This window comes from Labeo rohita, chromosome 9 (assembly GCF_022985175.1).
Source record: "Labeo rohita strain BAU-BD-2019 chromosome 9, IGBB_LRoh.1.0, whole genome shotgun sequence".
In the NCBI taxonomy this organism is placed as follows: domain Eukaryota; kingdom Metazoa; phylum Chordata; class Actinopteri; order Cypriniformes; family Cyprinidae; genus Labeo; species Labeo rohita.
In genome coordinates, this window is record NC_066877.1 from 17,200,152 (window position 1) to 17,226,331 (window position 26,180).

Genomic DNA, 26,180 nt, shown 5'->3' on the forward strand with positions numbered 1-26,180 from the left:
TGAAATATATGAATAAAGCAGTGTTAATTGACACTGTTCTGCCTCATTCCGTGGTAAAAATAGGGAAAAAAGTGTTTGATTTCTTAACCAATTAAAGGAGACATATTATGCCCCCTTTTACAATATGTATTATAAGTTTCATGTGTCCAAATAATGTGTATGTGAAGATTCAGCTCAAAATACCCCACAGATCATTTATTAAATCATTCTGAAAAAGTTTATTTTGAGTGCAAGCAGAAACACGCTGTTTTCATGCGTGTCTCTTTAAATGCAAATGAGCTGCTGTTTCCCACTCTCTTTTCCAGAATAGCGCTGTGGCTTTACAGATCAGGTCAGATGCTGCCAAAAACATCTGTCTGGTTTTGATTATCATGTGTATTGCGCTGAAATCATGCATTTTATACTTCTGATACAGGGTTTCTAATCGAATACATCCGCATGCACACAGAAAGTGGCTGTGACAGAGCATGTGAGTACTAAATTATGTTCTCATGTCTTAATGCACTTAAACTGTCAAATACACACAAGTTTGTGTTAAAAACACAAATGAGTTATAAAAACAATCAGTTATGTCTGTGAAGGTAAACAGCTGGGAAAGAAATTGCATGTTTATATTAGATCTGTGTGGCAGCAGCGTAATATACAGTAAATAAATCAATAAATCCACTGCTCTCTTGTCTCCTCCGAGGCTGGAAATAGTGTTCTGTGCAGCCAAAGATAGAACCGTTAACATGCTTTGCTCGAACTTTTGCCATGGCATTAGAACTGGAACACTGTTGTCACTTGCGAAAACAAAATGACGGTGCCATGGGTGGAAAGGAACGGGTGGAGATTAAGGAACGGTAATATTATAATAAGATCCATTTCTACGTCACCGGGGGCGAAATCTGAGGGGTTCGTTTTTTCACAAGCTTGCAGAGAAAGGCTTACCAAAACATAACTACTGGGTTGTTCTTTTTCACATTTTCTGGGTTGGTAGATGCACCGGGGACCCAGTTATAGCACTAAAAACGCAGATTATCATTATATTTCACCTTTAAAAGAAAGAAGTAAGAAAAAATAAAACCTGTCAATTAAACAAAAGTCAGGAAAAAAAAAGAAAAAAACTGGTATTGCATTTGACATTTCTATCCCCCTCACTTATGAAATGATGGCTATGCCCCTGATTTTTAAAGAGTATCATACAACCAAAGTATTTTTAATTATTAATTTATACAGTTCTGTTTTGCAGCATCTTGCTTGACAATAAAATTTTTTATTGTAAATTAATTTTAGTTGATTACACTCTAAAAAATGCTGGGTTAAAAACAACCCAAGTTGGGTTATTTGGTAACCCAGTGCTGCATAAATATTAGACAGAACACATGCTGGGTTTTATTTATGTCAACTATTGTTTTAAAATTATTATATTGCTGGCCTAAAATGGGTTGGAAATTAAAAATCACACACAGAATTATAGAGGCAATAGCAAAAATCAAAAGATGAACATTTATTATTACACAAGAACACCCATGGACAAAAAAATAAGACAATCTGAATATATTTGGATGAATACAGCATAGTTTACAATACCATTAAACTCATTTAACAATTTAACAAATGATTTTAGAAATAAAAATTAAGCATTTAAAGATAGCATTTTAAGTGTATTTAACTGTTCTCTGTAATCACTTTTCACTGAAATAGTGCTAATTCTCTTGCCGGTGTGTCACCAAAATCTAAGCCGGTGATGGGCTGCTGTTTTCTGGGGGAAGTATGAACCTCAGACCGCTGCCTCGCATTTCACCCGTAACTGAAAGATGCCATGACTGACTCCATAACCTGCTCATTAATAAACAGTACTGAGATTAGAGAACATATTTAACATGAATTAAATTCAGTGTTATAACGAATAAAATCAGTTTATGTTATGCAAAGCAAAAGGCGTTTCCATCTTGTGAAGTGACACAACTGACTGATATCGTCTTTATTTTGCGCTGCATAAAATAATACAATTTACAGCACAGTAAAGGCATTATAAATAAAACGAAATGTATACAAACCTTTATTTCACAGAAGAAGTGCACCAAATTGGTGCCGCTGAGAACCAGTCTCTTCTGTAGAGGACTCAAAAAGCTGGGTAATATCGTCAGAGACAGGCTCAACCCAGCGGTTGGGCAGAAAATTGACCCAGCAACTTAGTCACAGAAAAACCACCTAGAACCTGGGTAAAATATATTAAAAACAACCCAATAAAATGACCCAATGGGCTGAACCCAGCATTTATTAGAGCGTACACTTTAAAAGAATTATCAAACTGTTAAGGTTTTATTAAATAATTTCAGTAGACACTTGTGAACAAACAAAGTTATGTTTACATTTACTTTTAAGCTCTAACAAAGATGTGCAAAGCTTTTCATTCCCAATTAACAGCAAATAAATAAATATCAGTATCATATAATATGGAACAAAATATTGTGATAATATTTTTGGCCATATCGACCAGCCCTACCATTCATCCATCCATCTATTTATCCGTCTAACGATCTATCTATTTATCCATCTATCTATTTATCTATCTATCTATCTATCTATCTTACTGTCTGTCCATCTGTCTGTCCTTTCATCTATTTCAGCTTGTCTCTCTATCTGTCTGTTTAGACACAATGTCAGCCTGTCCTTCTATCTATCAGTCTTTCTATCCAGTCATCCATCCATCCATACATCCAAGCACACTGAAGCCACTGTTGATGAGTTAGTTGAGTTTTGTGAGTGCAGTAGTGTTAGCTCACTCCGCTCTGATCAGTCAGGCAGAAAATGACCATCCACCAAAGACTCATCAGTGGAACTGTAAATTTCAGTCTTAACACTCCTGGCACTTTGTACAGAACACACAGACACAAACTGTGAAGGGAAGACATATTGAATTAATAATACATTTACAGCAATTTGCAGTTAATGTCAAATACTTTCTTATGAAAGGAGTGCTTTCACTAGATTTTCTTTTTTTGTCACTGACAAAAGATTGAAATGAAGCACAAAGGCTACGCCAAAAGAGCCAACACAAATGAAGTGCCACAAAGAAAATAGTCTCTCAAGGGAAGAGGAAATGAGGTAGAAAAATATAGAGAAAGAAATGGGTGAGAGGATAACAGGAGGAGGAGCTGTAGGAAATGGGATGCATGCAGAGAGAGGAAGCGAACGGAAGAACGGTCATATGTGGGTGAATGAATGGGACAGAGCTTGTGTGCAAAAATATGACAAAGACCATCAATCACCAAAACAAAGATCACACACCTGAGTTTTAGAAACATCACTCTTCATCATAATTCACTCAGGTTTGATATTGGATTGGACCACAGCAGAGCCACAGTATTACTTTAGCTTCCCTGTGTGTGTTGCATTTACTGTGTTCTCTCAAAGTGACAGAAAACCTGTAGTTTCCTTACAGTTCATTTCAACACTCAAAAACAGATTCTGTGAATTTCCCTGCAGAAGAAAATATCAGTTCAGGCTTCAGCTAAAATTCAGTCTGTGGTTTGATAAATGCATGCAGCTGTATAGGAGATAAACTGTGTGAAAATAACATTATCTTAGCTTTGAAAAGCTCCCACGCTCTCCCGCCTGCACTATCAACTGAGGTATAAAAAGAAGTCTGGGTGACACACTAGCTAAAGATAGATGTGTTTTACTACAAACATGAGATTCAGACTGCCATCATCACAGCCTCAACATAAACATATTTGGTATTAGCTATGTGACAATACACAGACTAAAACTACTGGTACTCTCAGTGAATATGATTAGTGTCGGGCAGTTTGACAAAAAAAAAAAAAAATCTCTTGGCGGTTTCACACTTTATCACAATTTTTTCTTGACTGTGCCTATATATGAATCAGAATGCATGAAACACTTGCAGAGCCACTGCATTTTAATCACGATCCAAACAAACATGCTATATAACATAAGAAGTTTTTTATGTAAATTTTTAAGATTTAATGTGAAAATACAAAATATAACTGCACAAAACAAAAACAGCAGACGGGCTGAATAAGACACAAATTCACATATATATATATATATATATATATATATATATATATATATATATATATATATATATATATATATATATATATATATATATATATATGTGTGTGTGTGTGTGTGTCAAAATGTGAATATTTTCACAGTATATACACACAATACGTAAACAAAAACTTTTAATTTTATTTTGGATATTAATCGTTTGACAGCACTAATTTAGACATTATTAAATTGTATTTATGAGATTCATGATATTACATCAATCAACACAGAATAAAAACCTTATATAATATATAGGTTGGTCTTAACCCGTTGATCAACATATTCAGAAGGTTAGGCACCTCATTTAGATGACTATTTATTGAAAAAAAGCTTATCAGGCCTATTTTTAACCCCATTTTGTAGAAAGTGCCTACAGCATGGGTTGAAAGACAGAGAGAGAGAGAGAGAGAGGATCAGGGCTTATGATATGAAGAGATGAAGGTCTTTTATGAAGAATATTAAGATAGGGGGACTGTTTGATGTAGCGGTATGCATCATGGCACAAATAAAAATCAAAGTCTTGATGAAAGAAGCACAAACAGGAAAATACAGAAGTAAAAGAATAAAAGGTCAATCACTGGCAGGCAGAAGAGGTGCTTGTGAATAGACTGTGAGAGATGAAGCACGTCATCCATTTCTGCGCTCTGAGGGTTCTGCCAGCTGTGGCTTTATTCAATAAAGCTCAAACAAGAGACGCCGCATCAAAACCACAGGCTAATTAATAATCCATTAATACAAAATGGCTGTGAATGTGTGCGCGTGTTCTGTCTGAGAGCTACACGCGTGTGTTTGTGCTTGCATCTGAAAGTGAAAGAGAAACAATGAAGGACAGAGACTCCATTTAAAACCCTTCAGACAGTTTGTCTAATTGGAGTTGCTCATCGGTACAGGCTCAGGGGACACCCTAATTACCGAAAGCGTAATCACCCCTCGTTTAATACTCAGACCCAACAAAAACCTGACAAATTCCCTCAAATCCGTAGAGTGTTTGTGCATGTGCCTAAGAGGAAAGCCAAATGCTATCTGGCCAAGCAGGATAATAGCCTGATTTGGTTGAAGGACACCTTAAAAAGCCGTAAGTGTGTTATGAGTGTGTGTATCGCATTCTAGAGACAAATCTGCACCCAGAACAGAGCTAAATATGACAAAACCTCTATTTGGGGATGTCCTGATTCGTTAAAGTGGTATTTAAATACAGTAAATTAAAGGCATAGCCATTCAAACCTGTATTTCCTTATTCTGTGGATAACAAAAGAAATTTTGAAGAATGTTGATAACAAACTTTTTGTTCCCACTGACAAAAAAATACAATCGATGTTAATGGGAACCCAAACCACAAAGCAGTCAATAGAATGTCCCCGTTTGCAGTGCTGTTTATGCAATTACGATGAATTTAACCATACAGGCTCTCTGACAACATGAAAACACACCCACAGATGCACATCACCGCCTTAAAAGCTTTGCCTTTTGACCACAAGACCAAGATTTTAGCAAGCTGAATGAGAACTCTTTGCAAAGATTTGACTCTGGAATGCCAGAACATTTTGAAATGCATTTCATGTAAGCACTGATTTGAGCCGGTTGCCAGTAAAATGACCACTGAGGGCACAATTACACGCGTCACTGTGTGTCACCATGTCGAAAAAGAAAAAAGTCTATAATATTTGCCTAAAGCTGGAAGGAATCTCGCTGTAGTGTCATGAGGAGTGTGTCTGCGTGTGCATTTGTGTCAGTGGAAGGATAATTACAATACTGCTGGCTCACCCCCTTTTCCCTGACCCTTCCTGAACTCATCCTCTGCCTCGTTAAGCAGCCTTGAATCCATCAGACTAATTAATCGCCCCTTCCTTCCTCCCCCCACACCTTTCTCACCACTTCACTCTGTCTCTTCACCTCTTGTTTGTCCCACAAACAACTCAAAATGATGAGTTCACAAAAAATGGAAATTGTTCCAAACCCTTATGACTGGAAGTTTGTTTTTAATAATGTTGATGCTTTAAGCATACAATGACCAGGGAATAACAAACTCCACCATAACAAAAAAAAAATTTATTTAATTATTAACCAAGGCTCTTTCCACTGAGCCTTATTTAACCTAGGCTCAGTGGAAAAAAAGTGCCTGTGGCAACATTTCTGCAAAATGACATTACGTTGCATCTTGTGCATTTTATGACACTTTCAAAGGGAAATGTCTGGTAAGAGCCCCCAAAAGCGTGTTCAGTTTTATCCAAAACAGATGGATGTGAATCTGGCAATGTTTTGACTTTGTTCTTGCTTTTAGGTTACTGCGTACATATCACAGCAGTTCAGAAATTAATTATCCAGTGAGTGGTGCTAATAATACTTTACTGCATCTGAAAACCCCACATCAAACCTAACCGAGCGTTTAAAAAGTAAACGTGAGATGCTTTTTTATCTTGCTTATACATATCTTTGAGCTCTTTCATCAAGAAGCATGTTTCATAGGTCTTGTACCTGATCGTTTTGCATCACAAGTGCAGTGCTGTACCAGGTGAGCTCCTGAGCAAGTTTACCACGTCCAAAAAGCCATACATATGGAGCTGGTTATGTGATACAAACATGAAAATGTATTAGGTAAAACTATTTTGAGGTCATAACATAGTATTGTGCAAGAAATCTCATGAAAATACGTCTTTATTAATCAATATCTGCCCCTGTAATCATAATTTGTGTGAAAAGGAATAAAAGTTGTTGTATTACTGTCACTAGTGTATGTACGTTTTTGGAGTTTTTATAAAAATGTAGGTAGAGGCACATTTTTCCAATCAGTCTAGGTTGTTATTATTATTTTCTTAAATCATTTATGAATGAATGAATTGCGCACATTTGGTAGCATTATTTATTTGCACAAGCTGTTTGCATTGCTTTAGTGACACTATTATTTACTTAAAGGGATAGTTCACTCATAAATGAAAATTCTGTCATTAAAGGAGAAGTCCACTTCCAGAACAACAATTTACAAATTTACTCACCCCCTTCTCATCCAAGACGTTCATGTCTTTCTGTCTTCAGTCGTAAAGAAATTATGGTTTTTAAGGAAAGCATTTCAGTATTTTTCTTCATATAATGGACTTCAATGGTGCCCCCAATTTTGAACTTCCAAAATGCAGTTTAAATGCAGCTTCAAAGGGCTCTAAACGATCCCAGACCAGTAGGAAGGGTCTTATCTAGGAAAATCTTTTTTTTTTTTTTTTTTTTTTTTTTTAGAAAAATTAAAATTTGTTTTTTTTTAAGCACAAAAGCTTGTGTAAGACTAGCTCTGGGATGCGCGTCCACGACGCTACGTACTACAGAATCACGTCAAAAGGTCATGAGCAACGTAGCCAGAACTACAGACCCAGTGTTTACAAAGCAAACATGCAAAGACTAATGAAGTGCAAGTAAATCAAACGCTGTTTACAAACAAAAAGGTACAACGATGTCAGACGACTCTGAAGTTGTAGGAGTACACAGACGATGAACTTAGAGAGAAGAGACTGCCGCGGTGACACACGTCTCTCAAGCCTCGGGCAGACGTTCAAACGAGACATGGTGGTGCATGTGTGGAAAATGCCAACCATTGCCAAGAGAGCAGGAATCTCAATGCTGTCAAGAATGGACCATCTCTATTCCACTTTTGGAAAGAATCAGCAAGTCAGGTGGTGAGTCGCGCGTGACCTTTCAATATGATTCTGTAGTACGTAGCATCATGGATGCGCATCCCAGAGCTTTTAAAAATATACAAATTTTTATTTTAAAAAAGAATGACAGATCGTTTAGCTAGATAAGACCCTTTTTTCTTGGCTGGGATCGTTTAGAGCCCTTTGAAGCTGCATTTAAACTGCATTTTGGAAGTTCAAAATCGGGGGCACCACTGAAGTCCATTATATGAAGAAAAATCCTGAAATGCTTTCCTTAAAAATCATAACTTCTTTACGACTGAAGACAGAAAGACATGAACGTCTTGGATGACAAGGGGGTGAGTAAATTATTTGTAAACTGTTGCTCTGGAAGTGGAGTTCTCCTTTAATTATTCACCCTCATATCGTTCCAAACCCAAAGGTTCAGAAAAACCTTTGTTCATCTTCGGAACACAAATAGATATTTTTGATGAAATCCAAGAACTTTATGACCCTGCACAGACAGCAACAACCAACTACCACGTTCAAGGCCCAGAAAGGTAGTGAAGTGCTCCAGAAGGAAATATAATGCATTAAGAGCCGGGGGGTAAAAACTTTTATTTTAGCTGTATGGGCGCTTAGTTTTTCTTGTCATTTCATACACTTGGCCAAAATCGATTTATGATATAAACAATGAAGCGCTATATGCACAGCCTGTACAGAACAGGATATTTGAAATGCACAAAAGTAATACTGGCTACAAATAGATGGCAAACGCTAAGACTCTCCTCCGCTCTTTAAACACACAAAAAACTCTATCCTCTACATACATAGCTGATGTTTGAATAAGTATGGCGCTTTCTTTACTCAAACACTATTTATTTACTCTTGCATTGCGAACAAGCGGAGCTGTCTCCAGGCTGTGCACGCTGTGCGATTCCTCATTCTGAATGAACGTGGTGTGAACTTACAAGGTTTCACTGACAATTTGAGGATCCAGTGGCATTACGGGGTTTAGTGACAGGTTCTTTTGAATGCTTTTCATTGGTTAAATATTTGTAAAACCCTCAAACAGACATAAGGATGACCAATAGCACCAACAGACCAATTTAAAACAATAATAACGAAATGTAATACACATATGAAGTTTAGATAATATTCCACGGCACACCTGACTGGGCTAGGGTATGGTGACTGTTATACTCTGCCATACAGGGACGGGCGTTTCCGTATTCATCCTGTTCAAAAGTTTTCACCCCCCGGCTCTTAATGCATCATGTTTTCTTCTGGAGTATCAGTGAATGCTTGAACCATTTTTAATAGTTGTGTTTGGGTCCCTCAGTTGTCCTCAGTGTGAAAAGATGGATCTCAAAGTCATACAGTCACTGATGGAAAAGGATCAAATATGCAAAAAATGCTAGAAAACTAAAGAATCTGCAGGACCTGGAGGATTTTTCTGAAGAACAGTGCTGAAGTTTAACAGTTTAACAGTTTAACTGTTCAGAACAAACAAGGGACTCATGAACAACCAACATAAATCAAAAAAGTCAGATCATCCAGGTAACCACACACAGTATTAAGAACCAAAGGGTCCCTAAACTTTTGAAGGGGGTTATTTTAATAATTTCAGCTATTATATGTCTTGTGGACTATATGTAAACATTTTATGTAAATATCTTACTCAGGACAGTACTAAATAAAAAATAACATGCATTTTGTATGATCTCTCTTATTTTGTTAAAACTAATTACATTTTCACAGATTCTGCAAGGGGTTCCCAAACTTTAACATGCCACTGTATATTTCTAATGCCATTATTTGATATTAGTTTGATGAATAACTGCTCCTATGATCAACAGAAAAAAAATTTCTTTGGCAACACTGACTGCGGCAGGCAAACAGCGCCGAGTTATTTTTAATAAAGCACAATCTGTAATTCTAATTTACATAGAAAGGCGTGTCTGTGCTGAAAAGAATGGCAATGACTTCATTTGAATACACATTTGAATTTGAATACAATTCGAATGTGCTTTTCCAGCACTGTAAGCGCCTGATTAAACTGAACTGCTTGTGATTAGTGAATAAGACACAGGGTTTTACACTGTAACAGCAGACGCAGAAATGTTGCAGTTCACATTTAGGAAAGTGATGATGTCTATCAATAACCATCCACAAGATACTACATCCCACCCCAGATCTATAACACAGGTGTATGATCAATAGAGAATAGTTAAGCAGCCATTACTGATGTGGCACAGGTGTCAAGTGCTTAAAGTGGCCACGACCCTAATGAGAATGAAATGAAAGATATATTTCAGTGTCTACGCAGATGCTCGTCATTAGCCCTTCATGCTGCTCATTAAGTCACTCCACTCTTTTTAGTCGGCGAGCGCCGTAGCAACCTAGAGACCACCTGTGCCAGAGAACCATCAGTGCTGCATTAACGGCAGCTATTGAGCTTTGAGTGTTGTTCTGGAACACTCTATCGTCATGGTGACATGACGTGGCAGGGGATTATGCCAGAGCTCTGCTGTGGAGCCGTTTGGGAGATTGAGAGGTTTAGAGAATCAGGGGGAAATTAGTTTCTGTGTGTATTCTGATCCCATTTATTTTGGCTTCCCTAACCGTCACTTCATCTGGATCTATAGAAAACAGGATCGATGAAGACCAAAAATATACCAGAATTTAAGACGATACCTTAAAATCAGACAGAGTGAAGGCAAATTAATACAGTACATTCTATATTAATGTGATAAGTTGCTTGGTAACTGCAAACAGCCTACAGTCAGACTGATAAATTATATTATGTAGTACATGTAGCTGTTAATTAAACACTGGCGTCTTTATCGCTATTAATTATCATTAACCATGGTATAGTAACACATTGCCTCTCATGACTTATTGCTTTATTTGCTTCAATCAAATTCATTAGAACCAAGTCACATCACCTACTCACAACTGCTGCTTCTGTCTCTTTTTTCTCGACAGGAATTGCATTTATTTAGACGCAGAATGCCTATACGACCACTTCAAACGGGAATTTTAAGACGCACACTCCATTTTGCCTCAACGACAAGCCCCAGTGAGAGTGGAAACGGTACAGATCACGAGGAACTCCAGTCAGATGGCATGTTGTCAAGCCATATGTCGGTAAAAACGAATTTACCTGGGTCAGTATCACCAGAGTGCCTTTCAAGCCTCACAATACTAAAAATTTTTGATCTTAATTTCCCATTCGCTTTATGTCATGTCATAAATAGTAGACAATCAAGTACTATAAAAACATCTTAGCAGAGCTCCCACACATTTTTTAGATAATTATTTTAGCTTTTAGCAACATTAGCTACAAATGAATGCTATGAGTGACCAACATGACAGGGTGGACGTTTTTAGCATCAGTTAGCATATTAACTTACAACAAACTGTAACTAGCTAATTAGTCAGTCTGGTTGTTGAAGAGAATTTAGTATATTTAAACGTACATATAAACACTGTATTCTAATTACTTCTGGCATATTTTATGCTAAGCTTAGGAAAAGCAAGTAAGCAAACTCATACAAAGACAATTTTTCAGGTTAAAAGTCACCAACTTATTCATCTCAGCTTTTGAAATTCCCACCACCGAAGAGACAAAAAATCTGTTGTCCAGATGTCACTAAAGGGGACGGCCTTTTCTTACAGTGGCGGATTTCACAATACAACAGGGTGGACAACCATTCAAGGGACATGGACAAACTCCTCTTTTTTATTAAATAGAAATATTGTTTTTATTACAAAATGATCCATACACTACTGTGCACGTAGCACACGTTTCAATTGCACACACAAATGTGGCGCTGCACACTGTAGCCTGTACTGTATCATTTCATATTAAAGCACGAATGAAACTACAAGCATGTGTGTCAGATCTGCGTCACGTCCAACAGCGGCAGCTCTTAAAGTAATAGCAGCCAAATATCTTAAAGGAGAACTCCACTTCCAGAACAACAATTCACAAATAATTTACTCACCCCCTTGACATCCAAGATGGTCATCTCTTTCTGTCTTCAGTCGTAAAGAAATTATGGTTTTTGAGGAAAGCATTTCAGGATTTTTCTCCACATAATGGACTTCATTGGCCTACTTTCCGCGTGACCTTTCGATGTGATTCAATAGTGCATAGCGTCGTGAACAAGCATCCCAGAGCCTGTGCTACATGAGCTTTTGTGCTTAAAAAGTCTAAAAAAATATATATTTTCTAAAAAAAAAAAAAAAGATCGATTGTTTCGCCAGATAAGACCCTTCTTCCTCGGCTAGGATCGTTTAGAGCCATTTGAAGCTGCATTTAAACTATATTTTGGAAGTTCAAAATCGGGGCACCAATGAAGTCCATTATATAGAGAAAAATGCTGAAATATTTTCCTCAAAAACCATAATTTCTTCACGACTGAAGACAGAAAGACACGAACATCTTGGATGACAAGGGGGTGAGTAAATTATTTGTGAATTGTTGTTCTGGAAGTGGACTTTTTCTTTAATAATCAGCTGCTGTAATGTCTGTTAATCAAAGAACAAAAGAAAAAAAGTGGAAATCAATAACTTTTGCAGCTTTTAAGGATTCATCTGTATTTAATTTAGTATTAGTATTTAGTAATATTAGAAAAAAAGAACAATTTCCTAGAGACATCAGTAATTTTGGTATCAGTGATATTCACCTTCAGTCAAAACAAGATGCCATTAAACAAACATTAAAAATATACTGTTTTTATGTTGTTTCTACATTCATTTGAAGATTGAACGTGAAATTATTTGCAATATTTAAAAACGTTAATGTTATTTGGAATTAATTGTGATTAATCATGATTAATTTAGAAAATGTGTTATTATTTTGTTTTGTTTTTTTAAATTGATTGACAGCACTAAATATAATATAATATAATAAAAAACTACTAACTGTTGTTTGGATATTAATAGTCACCTTCTTTTAGGCACATTAATCAAATTTATTATTTAGCTGTTTTCTTTTGTTAGGAGGCACTGGCTCCCTTGGCTCCTGTGAGATAATGGACACACACACACGGCTATTCTTACCTGTTTGGATAATGGGTTAGAAACGCGCTGCTATTTATAAAACGCCTCTGATTACCATTGGATTACTCAGTGCACGCTTCGTCACCGCTCTGGTACGTCATTGCTGAAACTCAATGGGAGTTCCTCTCTGATTTTATCACCCCTGCAGCTTCAGAAGTGATCCCTCTCTTGTGGATTTTTTTTTAAGATCTCGGTCCAGTATTTCAGTTTTTCGCTCTCTCTGTCATCTCCGCTTGTCCGAAAGCATTTCAGCCTCTCTGCTCTCGTCTAAGACGAGTGGAATCTGTCTGTTTACAAGTGATTCAGCAGAAGTTTCAGTGACGTTTCGCTGATCCTCATCACTGGTTCTCAGAAATGTCTTTATGAGGACATTCCCTCTAATGATAATGTGAAGGTGGCTTAGATGTTCGTATACATTTTCTATTAATCATCATCACCAGCTGATGATCAAATGATAACAGCCAATCATACATCTGGACCTGTTGCGCTTTAAAGAGACAATTCAGGCAGCTGGATTGCAGTGGTGGAGAGATGCTTTACAGTCATCAAGACTGTGGTGTGCAAATTGCATTCAAGACTAATTTTGTGGGTGCGTTTATGCTTGATTTCCATATTTGCTTAAATAAACAGCACTATCAGCAGTTGCAATTCGTTCTTAATGAATTCCCCCTTACTGTTATAACCCTTTTTCAATTATTTTTATGGCTTTTTTCACTTCAGTGTATAGTATAAATAAAGGATTGACAGGAAACTGAAGTGGGTGGATGCATAATAGATATAAAAGGACAAAAACTCATCGCTCCCAACTGTGCAACAGTGTCGGAGCATGTGCACTACCCGTCACAAGCCTCTCTGATTGTGTGTACACGAAGTTTCTTTACATACAATGTTCTTTATCAGAATATCTGTGTTAAAACACACTGTTCTGTCATTTTGATCAGCCCACAGTATTATAGTGATTAGCTTCTTTCCTCTGTGACTGCATGTGGCCATTGCTGGCACAGTACAGAGCAGCTGGCTGCTGAATCGACCCATTATCAATTCAAAGACACTAATTATCATCTGATCAATCAGCTTATTCCAAACAAGACAATTTTTACATTTTTTGAAGAAAATGTAAGTAGTGGTTTCCCATGAAAAACTCGCTAGCTGCTGTGCCAGTTGGCAGTTGGCAGGGCATTGTTATGCAGGTGCTAAGGTGTTCTGAGTGTCTGTTTTGGGTGGTTGCTAGGCGATTGCTTATGATTTTTTTTTTTTAATTCACTTTATTTTATGCCAGTCAAAGCTTTTAACTCAGATTGCACAACTCTGAGCCACATGATTCAAAGCTATCATTCATGTCTGTAGCACAACTCATGGAATTCAAGTGTTCACCTGTTCATATCATTCCTCATATTATCAAAGGAGGAATGAGGGGCGCAAGTGGGCATGCAACTCTTCTGATTCTGTCAGATCCTCAGATCAAGAAGAACCCCCAGGAGGTTTTAGAGGAAGACTTGGGATGATGGGGTATGAAGGCAGATCAGACAGACAGACAGACAGACAAGACAGACAACCAATATTCTGAACCGAGATATATATATATATATATATATGTTTCGTTACATATATATATATATATATATATATATATATATATATATATATATATATATATATATATATTCATGTTTGTGTGTGTGTTTGGTGTAAAAATGAAAGTTAATGTCAAAATTATGAATAACAAGGGCAGTTTTGAAAATGGCCAAAACGATAACCATAAAAATGCTTAAATTGGCCAGGCTGTTAATCAGTCCAACCCTACAGCAGACTGCACCTTCATATCCCTGAACTTCTCAACCACCATCTCAACAGAAGTACCGCAGAGCCTGGAAAAGCCTTGTATGCAGGGCTGTAGTTAGGTTGGGAAGATTCGGTGCTCACACCATCTCCAATTATATCCACGTTCTCACTCTCACTAGACAAGCCCAAAAAAAGCGATATTCGCAGGATCCGATAACCCGAGAGAAAGAGTGTCTGGATTCCGCCAAGTGCTCGAGCAGGCAGCGGGAGTTTTCAAAAGGTCCATACCCTTCTGAGTCTTCGCTGTGCCTTGGCAGCAATGGGACCCAAACCGCAAGACGCAGGTGCTTGTCCTTCATCCTTTGAGAAGAGAATTTCTTCTCATTGCATTCCTGAGATCTCACTTCCTCTTAGCACTCGCCCACCACTTTCCCTGACTCCTAGAGGGAGGAGTGGGCACGAGTGGCCACTACTCTTCTGATTCTGTCTATGATCCTCAGATTGAGATGGACTCTCTCAGAGGTTTTAGAGGGTGACTTGGGACGGCAAAAAAAATGAATTTTCTGAAGGTAGCCAGACTAGGGGTTGACCGATATGTCTTTCAGGGCTGATGGCGATACCAATTATTACAGATCAAGTAGACCAATAACCTATATTTCGAACCAATATTTATGTCTGATGTAAAAATGAAAATGAAAATGAATGTCAAAATTAAGAAAAACAGGGCTCTGACAAAAACTCTTTAAATGCTTTTAAATTATTTTACTGGCAAATCGATTTTGAGAATGGCCAATACCAATAACCATAAAAATGCTTAGTGTTGACGCCAATAATTGGCCAAGCCCCTACAGCGAACCCTACACCTTCACCTCTCTGAACTTCTCGACCACCACCTCAACAGAAGTACTGCAGAGCCTGGAAGAACCTTGTATGCAGGCCTGAAGTTAGGTTGGGAAGATTCAGTCCTCGCACCATTGCCAACCACTTGCCCACTCTTGTACTAGATGAGTCCCCCAAAATCGGGCCACAAGACCCGATAACCCAAGAAAAAGTGTTTCTGGATCCTGCCGAGCACTCGAGCTAGATGTGGGAGCTTTTGAAAGGTCCATAACTTTCTTAGTCTTCGCTGTGCCTTGGGATCCAAACTGCAAGATGCAGACGCTTGTCCTTCATCCCTCTAGAAGAGGGACAAATGCGAATAGAGCATTCTCATTGAGAATTTCTTCTTATCCAACACATTCCAGAAATCCACTCTCTTCCTCTTAGCACTAGGCCGCCATTTTGCCTGACTCTTTTTATCCTTTATACGACCCTCAGATTGAGACAGACTCTCCCAGAGGTTTTAGAAGACGACTTGGGAAAGCATAGAAACTTCCTTACAGATCAAACAGACAGATAACCAGTTTTTTGTAACGATATGTCTTAATATGTAAAATGAAAATGACTTGGTCTGAATGGCAGAGCAGGAGTCTTTGAAGAAGGCGACTCACCCTGGGACAGATATCTTCACGTATCCTTTCTGAGCCACACCCTCAACATTACCGTAATTTTCTTAGATGCAGCTGAGCCGAGTATGGTCTATCCCATGATCTCACTACTCTGTGTGGAGGTCAGGCAGAAAGGGGAGGCTCCTGGAAGAAGGGTGGTCATGATCGGCCAGGAAGCCAGAGAACCCTATGATCCGAGTCTTTGTCATGCCTCGGCAGCAACGGGATCCGAACCCGTGAGAAGCAGATGCTTGTCCCTCATCCCTCAAGAATGCAAATGGAGCTTTCCAATAGAGAACTTTACAATGAGCGCATTCAGAGCCCTCAAGCACGAACGTGCATGCTCCTCACCAAGACACATAACACACAGATTGAGTGTTTTTGGGGTGCCAGAAACCTCGGACATGGAGGCACACACTTTCTAAAACGGTCACTTGCCTTTTCTCCATAACATCTTCACACTGACAAACAAATGGCTCCTGAAGACAACAAAAGTTGGTGACGTATTCGTCAGGCACCCTTTTATACTTCCGTGCAGTGCTCAGTGACGTCATGGGCTTCGAGTTGTTTCACACATACTTCAGACACCGGTCTTGCTGATGGTATTACCCATAGTGTCCGCTAGAGGACACAGCGCAAGCTCCCTAGAAGGGGAATGGAGGTAAAAACCCACTATGATTGAACTTCATTGCACCGTTTCCACAACTTCCTTTACAGCATGTTGTGTGTTGTTATAATCGATATAGCAAATACTGTGATAGAACCATATATGCTTGAGCCTGAGTCAGATCCTGAGGCAGAAGAAATTAAAACAACGCAAACAACTGCAATGCTCCGGAACGCAACAAACATACCATATATATTTATATATATATATATATATATATATATATATATATATATATATATATTAATATGATAGTTATTATGGGCTTATTGTTATCAGCCATTGTGTTTGTGTATGCACACACATACATGTGAGACAGAAAGAGAGAGAAAGAGAGAATGGAACAGACAGAATGTGACTCAACCATCAAACACAAGGACAAAGAGCTTAATCAAGCTAATTAACAGGCAGAATAAAGGTGCATAAAAAATGTTAGCACAACAATAGTGTCATTTTTCTGAGCAACAAAACCAAAAAAAGCACAGGCAGCCAGGAGACAAAGACAAATTGCTTCATAAGAGTACAGGTGAAGTGGTGAGTGTCTCCAGCATCCAATGGATTTGAATAGCATCAGTCCAGCATTTACGCAGCGGAAAATCATTAGACTTTCTTTAAAAATTCTTCCTCAACATCATCTTTAATGGGTTCATTTGTCTGACCATTTACCAGAAAGATTATTACGCAGCAGAGGTCATTCCACTCACACACACACCTTGAAATGTTAACAAGGTTTCAGCTGTAACGTGACTCTGTCCGGAATCAGTGGAATGACACTGATTCACATCCCCAGTCTGACTAATAGTACTAATACCTCCCACAGCAAATATAGAGGGGACAGATGAGCAGAAGAGAGACACAGAGAGAGATGGAAACGGTGAAGAGGGTGGCATGTTTCTCTCATGCACACTCTAGTGCGATCTTAACCTCTCTGTCTCCGAGTTCTTCAAAGCCGCTGCCTCGGCACACAGACAACAGCCTGAAATATAGCGTGACAATGACATTTCACTGTCAAGCTCCATCAGAGAAACACATTTCTTATTCCTTCTTAAACAGTAAACACATCTTCAGACTCGAACGAATATGAAATCTTTTGTGCTAAACCATGCATTTTTCATATGTTTGGACTCATTAAAAAATATAGGGGCAATTAAAATAATCCACAATGTCATCCAGCAAAACCGTTCGCATGAAAATAACCTTGTCAGTGTATACAAGGCCACTAATGATCAATTAACACATCCACTTTAAGTATACAAATAACAAATTACACAGAAATTAACATTTCCCTGATGAAACACGACAGATAATGAATCAAAACAAAATTAACAACACAATGTGGAATAATAAATAATAAACATGGCCATATATACTAAAATGTGAAAATTAAATATTAGAACAGTGAAAACAACTAATCAGTGAATTAAAATATAAAATGCATTCAGAATAGTGTCAGGTTAGACAATTACCATGAAATGCCATAAATACTGTATGCTGCAGAAGTCACTTCAAACAATGTGTATGCACCAAAAAATACAAGAATAAAGTATAGAATAAAATTCAAGAATAAAATGGGCATATAATTGGTTTAGACATTATATGCCTCAAGAAATAGTTATATAATTCAAACTAATACTGCATAACTTGTTTTCTCTGAAGTTTTTATTAACTTATCAATTTAAAGGGTCACTGAAGTTATCTAGTTCAATCACGTCTGTCTCAAGGTTGTGACATCACCAGGGATGTGTGCTAAGACTGATTCACAGACGTTTAAACGAAAATTATGTAAACGACTATTCAACTACTGTGTGCATATATACACTCCATTTGAAATAATCCATTTTAATCAAAAGGTCTTACAACAGCTGCTATAGTTTTAGGTTCTCCGAAACCAAAATACTTCCACACGTTGCTTGTTTTACAAGTGGACTTTTCTCTGAGCCCACTGCAATGTCCACTTTTCAAAATAATATTTTATCTTTAAAATGTAACATTAACATGGCAGCAATTTGAATGTAGCCTTTGTAAAAATATATTTATACGTATATAAAGCTAAACAAACATTTAAAAAATAAATAAATAAATAAATAACATCAGCAACTAGTCTTTGCAATGTTGTCTAACAGCAAAAGTAGCGTTTAGTCGTCAAGTCTCGCACATCCCTACATCGATTCTGAGATTTTCTAAAAGCATCATGATCGTCTCTAGAATCGATTCTGAGCTTAGTCTTTAACAGCAGGTGGCGCTGCATGCTTTAGAAACAGACGTACTCCGCTTGCTTTCAATTCCTTACACATAGGGGTGCGCGATATATATAATCTACGAGAATATTGTAATTGTTCTTAAAATTATCTGTTATTTGACATTATAAAGTATATTGCAAAAAAACAAACAAACAAAAACACAACCAGAGAGTCCATGCACACGCTGAGATGGACTACTGCGCGTGCACATTTAGAAGTCACGCTTTTACTGCGTGATTTAGTCTATTAAAATACATTTAGAATTCCCTCAGAATTCAAGATAGGGGACAAATTTGCCCCAGTTTGACTTTAAGATGTCTTTTATATTTATATCATCAGATATAGTTAATATCACACAAAGAGTACAGTTTTTTCCAAATATTAGCATGATCGCAAATGTGATAATGATTTAATAATACAGTACAATAAACAAGAACTTAACTTAATATTAATTGACTTTAGGCACAAGTCCTGTTTTTGCTCTATAGTTTCAAACAAAGCCACAGCAGAACATTTTACCATACGTCTCTAAGCAAAACACTACGGTGTTTTGTTACTGAATCAATCAGCCGTTTGAATGAATCAGTTGAATGAATGACTCAATGACTCTCAGTGATTCGCCACCACCTACTGGCGATTTTAGGTTTATATTTAAAGTATAAAGTATTTTGCTTTTTTCCCGTAATTATTTCAAATATCACTATTGAATAAAATACCAGCACAATTACATGCTCAGCTACATTTTGTCTAACTATCGTTACTGACAAAATTCCAGAAAATACTGAGATATAATTTTTTGTTATTATCGCTCAACCCTACTTAAACTAGAACCTAAAATAATCATTCATAAAGGTTGAAGCGAATTACAAGTGTGTTCACAGTGGTGTGTAAAATCATTCTGAGCTAAGGTGCAATTACATGAATTACATGACGCACTTCTTCGCTCTTCTTTGTGAGCAATTGAGTGTGTGGTTAAAAACTAGTTTAGTGCTCAATTTGCCGTTAAAAACTAAGCTCAGAATTGATTCCAGAGAGAATTGTGATGCATTTGGAAAATTTCCGAATTGAAATCGCGATGTATAGATTTATCATCACAGCCCTACTAGACGTTGCATCTTTACTGCTCCAATCATGTTGATTTTGTTGGAAGTTTGGATGAGGAATACCAGAATACACCACAAGATGGTGCCACAACTCAACGAAAATGTTACGCGTTTTTATGCGAATTACGACAAAAAACAAAAGCCATGAAAGTGAAATGCTCACTTTCAGTTTAAAAACAGCAGACAAAAAGCAAAAAAATAAATTTATATAGTAATGTTACATTATAAATGTAATGTTGCGCTATGATCGTCAATCACTGATGACGCCATGGTTGATCAATGTAAGCCATGTCCGACTTGAGAGCGCTGTTCCAGTCATTATGTTTAAGTAGGAGGTGGGAAAATCCCAAAGTCTGTGGTAGAAAAATTCCATCTTTCCCCTATTAAAATCAGCAACATCTGTGCTTCAAACTTTTTCCAGTGGAAGCTCAATATAGTAATAACTTTTTATATGGTTTCAATGGACTGGTTGGAAACTACTGCAACCTGACAGACGTACACACCACGTCTTTTGACGTTGACATTACTACAAGCGTACCACACATTACTGTTATTCAGAATCAACATTCAACACTGTGTACAATTCACTGCCCACATAATCAATGACTGCTGTCAAAATCGAAGCAGACTCACCATACACAATGGTCACCATGGAGACAGGCATGACCAGAAGTCCCAGAAGCATATCTGCCACTGCCAGTGACATGAGAAAGTAATTGGTGGCATTTTGCAGTTTTCGTTCCAGATTGACAGCCATGATTACTAAAATGTTCCCCGTAACCGTAATAATGACCACAACCAAAATCAGTAGCGCAGCCCAGTTTTTCCGAACTAACTCCTCTTTACTCGTCTCGCTGTTGCATCTTTGCCACGCCAGCGGTTCTGTTTTTTCACTGGAAGTGCCGCTGATGGATAGATTGGGAAAGAGAGATGCTTCTGTGTCAGCCCAACTTCTGTTACAGCCAAACGAACTGTTGCGAACCACATTACCCATCATGATGTCCGGGCTCGGTGTCCAGGTGTCAGGGTCAAAGGGCATTAGGTTCGAAGAGGTGAAGACACTTTTAGGCTCAGGTTTTGAAATGTTGGCATCCAAGTTCATAATGTCCCTAATTAGCGCTGATAGATTCTTGAAGACAAAAGTTTTTTACCTCCCAAGTTCGGTTAGAGGTCAGGTATCCTTCTTTTCTTCATAGCATCCTTCATCCAGCCATTGAGTCCAGAGGTTTGCTTCATTCTGTCCTCTTTGAAAACACTTCCTGCTACTCTTTTACTGTCACCGAAAAGCCTAAAAAATTGAAAATGTGAGGTGTGAAGATGAAATGTTGTTCCCATAATCCGTGCATTTCTCAAAGCACAGTGAGTGTTGTGTCTGTTAAGTGAAGTCTTTTGCTCCTCTCTGTTCTCGTTGTCAGAGCACAACAGATTTTACGAGCTGGATGACCTGATAGTTGAGCGTGCGCTCTCTCTCGCTCCCTCTCTCTGCTCTCTCTGGCTGTGTGCGGAGCTAGCAGATTCTGGTCCTCCTCAAGCCAGTGATCATTCTGTTCAATCCAGCTGTGCTGAGAGAGAGGGAGAGGGGGAGAGAGAGAGAGAGAGAGACTGAAGTGTGAGTCAGGGGTTTAGTGAAAGTTCCTCAGGTGTTTCCTCTTTCTTCTGCACCTGCGTCTGCAACTACCAAGACGAATCTGGGAGCTTATTTAATGTGACAGGCGACACACATACACACTCTCCACTTGCTTGAGGCCCAAAGAAAATGTGATTGATAAAATTGGCAAGATTAGGAAAACATTTAGACAAAGATATTAACACACAAACTTACTTTGAGAAGTCAGTCCTTTCATCTTTCCATATCCGTCTATCCATCCCTTTAGCCATATATCTATCCATCCATCCATACATCTACACATATCCCTCTATCAGTCCAATTATCCTTCTATTATGCATACATCTATATGTCTACTGTATACGACTATTTACGGGTTGGCGATATGGCCAAAATCTTATATCATGGTAAAAATTGTATTTATGGTAACAATATATATCACAATATACAGATGAAGTCAAAAGTTTACATACACCTTGAAGAATCTGAAAAATGTTAATTTTTTTTACCAAAATAAGAGGGATCATACAAAATGCATTGTTTTTTATTTAGTACTGACCTGAATAAAATACAGTCCACAAGAGCAAATAATAGTTGAATTTATAAAAATGACCCTGAAGTTTACCTACACTTGATTGTTAATACTGGTGTTGTTACCTGAATGATCCACAACTGTGTTTTGTTTTTTTTTGTTTAGCGACTGTTGTTCATGAGTTCCTTGTTTGTCCTGAACAGCTCAACTGCCCGCTGTCCTTCAGAAAAATTCTTATGGTCCCACAGATTCTTTGAGTTTTTAGCATTTTTGTGTATTTAAACCCTTTCCAACAATGACTGTATGATTCTGAGATCCATCTTTTCACACTGAGGACAAAAGATGTGAAAAGATGGATCTTCATTTCGACTTTAACTGTTATTTTTGCTTTAAAGGAGAAGTCCACTTCCAGAACAAAAATTTACAGATAATGTACTCATCCTCTTGTCATCCATGATGTTCATGTCTTTCTTCCTTCAGCCGTAAAGAAATTATGTTTTTTGAGGAAGACATTTCAGGATTTTTTTCCATATAATGGACTGGTATGGTGCCTTGAGTTTGAACCTCCAAAATGCAGTTTAAAAGATCCCAAATGCAGATGTAAACGATCCCAAGCGAGGAAGAAGGTTCTTATCTAGTGAAACGATCAGTTATTTCCATTAAAAAAAATACAATTTAAATTTTAATTTTAATCTCAAACGTCTTGTCTTGTTTTCCCTGAACTCTGTTCAAGACAGTTACATCACTGCAGAAGTACCAACACAGTCTTTGCAAAGTGAACATGCAAAGATCAAACACCCTTAACATAAAAGATATAACAGCAATACAGGGCGATTTTGAAGTTGAGGGAAAACATGAGATGGGAGTTTTTCGACATACCCTAACTGTCATGAACTGGAACAAAAACAGTTTGACATTAAAAAGTATATAAATTGTATTATTTTTATGAAAATAACCAATTGTTTCGCTACATAAGACCCTTCTTCCTCGGCTGGGATTGTTGACAACTACATTTGGGATCGTTTGAAGCCGCATTTAAACTGCATTTTGGAAGTTCAAACTCAGGGCACAAAGAAGTCCACTATATGGAGAAAAATCCTGAAATGTTTTCTTCAAAAAACTATTTCTTTACGACTGAAGAAAGAAAAGCATGAACATCTTGGATGACAAGGGGCGAGTACATTATCTGTCAATTTTTGTTCTGGAAGTGGACTTCTCCTTTAAATAAGGTCTTTAATGATAGCAAAATTTTTGATACCATAGAAATTTCATAATTCTTATCACCAGTGTCAATATCACAAAAAAACGAATCCAAGCCTAAATGAAAAAAATAATAATAATAAGCATACCCAAGACAAGTAAACAGTCAGCAAACAAACAAATAAGACATGCTACATACATTGTATAAAGTAATCAAACGTATAAAACCTCTGCATATTCTTCACTGTGTAAATTAAACATATATTTCTTCTTATTAAAGTTACAAAAGTGATTTGTTCAAGAGCAGTGAGAGATTTTCTCTCTTTTGTTGTTTGATTAACATGAATGACTGCTGTCATTTTAAGAGCTGCCCGGATCCAATATACTGTACATGTTTTCTTTTACAGCTGTTTGCTTTCACTTAAGACCTAAATTATAGTGTTTACGAGGATACTTGCAGAGATGGGCATTTTGACATACAAGTGTGTATGTTTAACTGTTCAAGGCCTATAAAGCGGCAAAAATAATACTCCGTGCTCTATGAACACGTCTTCATGTGCGCGCACCTCTCAGACGGTGCATGCATATAGTGAAATTAGTTCTCTTTCGCTGCAGATTGCGCTTCAACAACTTCAGATCACTTGTTTTTAAACCACAATGCTTAAAAATGCATGCAAACAATGTTTTTTTGTGACCACATAGCACAGCACGCGAGCGTGTAACCATGTGATTTTGATAAACCAAAATCTCGATTGATAAATTTCTACCGGTTAGTCATATCTACCGGTATATCCCCACCCCTACGTCTATTTATATATGTAAACATCTCATCTATCCCTCTATCAGCCCATCCATCCAAATCTCTTTCTATCCATCCATACATCTATGTAGCTTTACATCTATCTGTATAAGTCCATCCATCCCATTTTTCTTCTATCCATGCATACATTTATTTATAAATCTATGTATCTATTCCCTTCCAACCTCCATCATCCATCCATCAGTACATCATTCACTAAGCTCTCTCTCTTTCTCCTCCCACTCTTTATATTTGAAATGTCCCATTACCCCCAGCACTGTACCGCTTATCTTCCTTTTTGTTGTTCATCTAACCTGGCAGTCATGTCTTGTAGAATAAATGTTTACATGTGAATGTGTGCGTGCGGTGTGAAATGGAACTGTACCATGCTGGGCACGGTAACGTGTTTGTGTTCACTACAGACATGAGACTCTAATAATAAATTAACCTGTCAGGTGTTGACTATCAATAGCTCAGTGCCAATTAGATGTCACCTTTTAATGAGCACTGCTCAGAGATTTACACATTGAATCTTTACATAAGACACACACACACGCAAACTGGTAGTTTGACAAACAAAAAGATTGAGTTGACAATTTGAATTCTTTATACAGAAGAAAGATGCATGCATGTAAAAATAAATAAATATATCAAACAGCCATTTCGATTCATTCAGACATGCAGGAAGCAAATGACTGTAATTAACTTTAGCTTTATAAGAAATATTTTGCTCTAATGCACTTAAGAGTCTATTGGTGGTCATCCATGATGACTTTTTACAGCTTCGGTTCTATATTTGAAAATTTAAATCATGGAAATATTTGCAAATAATAATAATCTCAGCACTATAACAGAATGACTTTGGTCTTTATTCTGCTCGGTTCATTAGCAGCACAAATGAAAGTTGCCGAGGTGCAGTAATGAATAAGTTATGCAAATATTAACATCACATTTTCAGCTGCATGCTTTTCTTGCTTCATTTCTCAGATATAACTGTATTTCGGTTGACATTTTGTGGTGCAGTGATGCTTGTGTCACAGCAGACAGATATGCATATTACTTTATAGCCAAGGATGGCATTGATATACTAAACAAAATAATTAGCACTGAATGTTGTCTGTGTGATGCTTCTTGCAAAATAAATACAGAAAAATGGAAACCACACATGCATTATTTAAAGTTTCAGCTCAATGGTCATAATACAGACAGTGGAAGTGTGAGCTGTTTCACTGCAGACCCTCAGCACAACTCCAGGTCACTGGACAAGACATCAGCACTAGCCCTCCAGCTCTGCTTTCCACTCAGATATCAGCAAACTCGCTGCCACTCACAGCCAGTCGTTGCCATGGAAAGGCTTTGTCGCTAACAATGCATTCAATAGGGAATGAGATAACCAAACGATAATCACATTGTTGCCTCTTTTTTGACCTATCACAGCCTCATAACCATGGAGATGCTCAGTGCTCGAGCAGATAAGAACAAAGAGACTGCAAAGGCCAATAGGCCATCTACACCAATAGAAGGACATGGGAAAGAAAAAAAACAGCTAATAAATGGGTATAAAAAGAAACAAATATTTGTATAAAAATATGTATGGAAAAAAAGTACTTTATTAACTTAATATGCCTTTCAAGCTCTATATAAATAGTTGGGATCAGCCTGGCCACTTTGAGGCTTGTCTAGAAATTATTTAGAAATGATGTATGACTGAAGCTTAAAATAATCCTTTGTTGCCCTTGGCTTTGATAGTGCTGCAGTCCCACACCACTTTCCAAAAACAGAATCCAATTTGAATAATGATTCAAAATGCATTACAAAGGCATCTTCTAAATCTGTGCATAACGTAGCACAGATTTCCCTTCATTTGTTTGGTCTATCAATAACAGAGAGAAAATGTCTTTAAAATCCAGGTCCGCATAAAGACCAGATTATCAAGTTTTTTGAGTCTAGGTGCGATCACAAAGATTTAGGGAAGGCTTATATTGAGGAAATGTTCAAAAATTGTG

General features: G+C 37.5%; 1 protein-coding gene across 2 annotated transcripts in view; it reads right to left on the minus strand.

The window, feature by feature from the left end:
- The window catches only part of htr2aa (5-hydroxytryptamine (serotonin) receptor 2A, genome duplicate a), a 70,600-nt gene that overhangs the window by 13,786 nt on the left and 30,634 nt on the right, over positions 1–26,180 (minus strand). Inside the window, exon 1 of one of the 2 annotated variants that reach the window (XM_051118516.1) lies at positions 20,671–21,508. The exons of the other annotated variant lie outside the window; for it this stretch is intronic. Within the exon in view, the coding sequence (XP_050974473.1) occupies positions 20,671–21,139 (469 nt within the window). The 5' untranslated portion in view covers positions 21,140–21,508. Of the gene's footprint in view, positions 1–20,670; positions 21,509–26,180 lie in introns of those variants that run through there. 2 annotated transcript variants of the gene reach the window in all.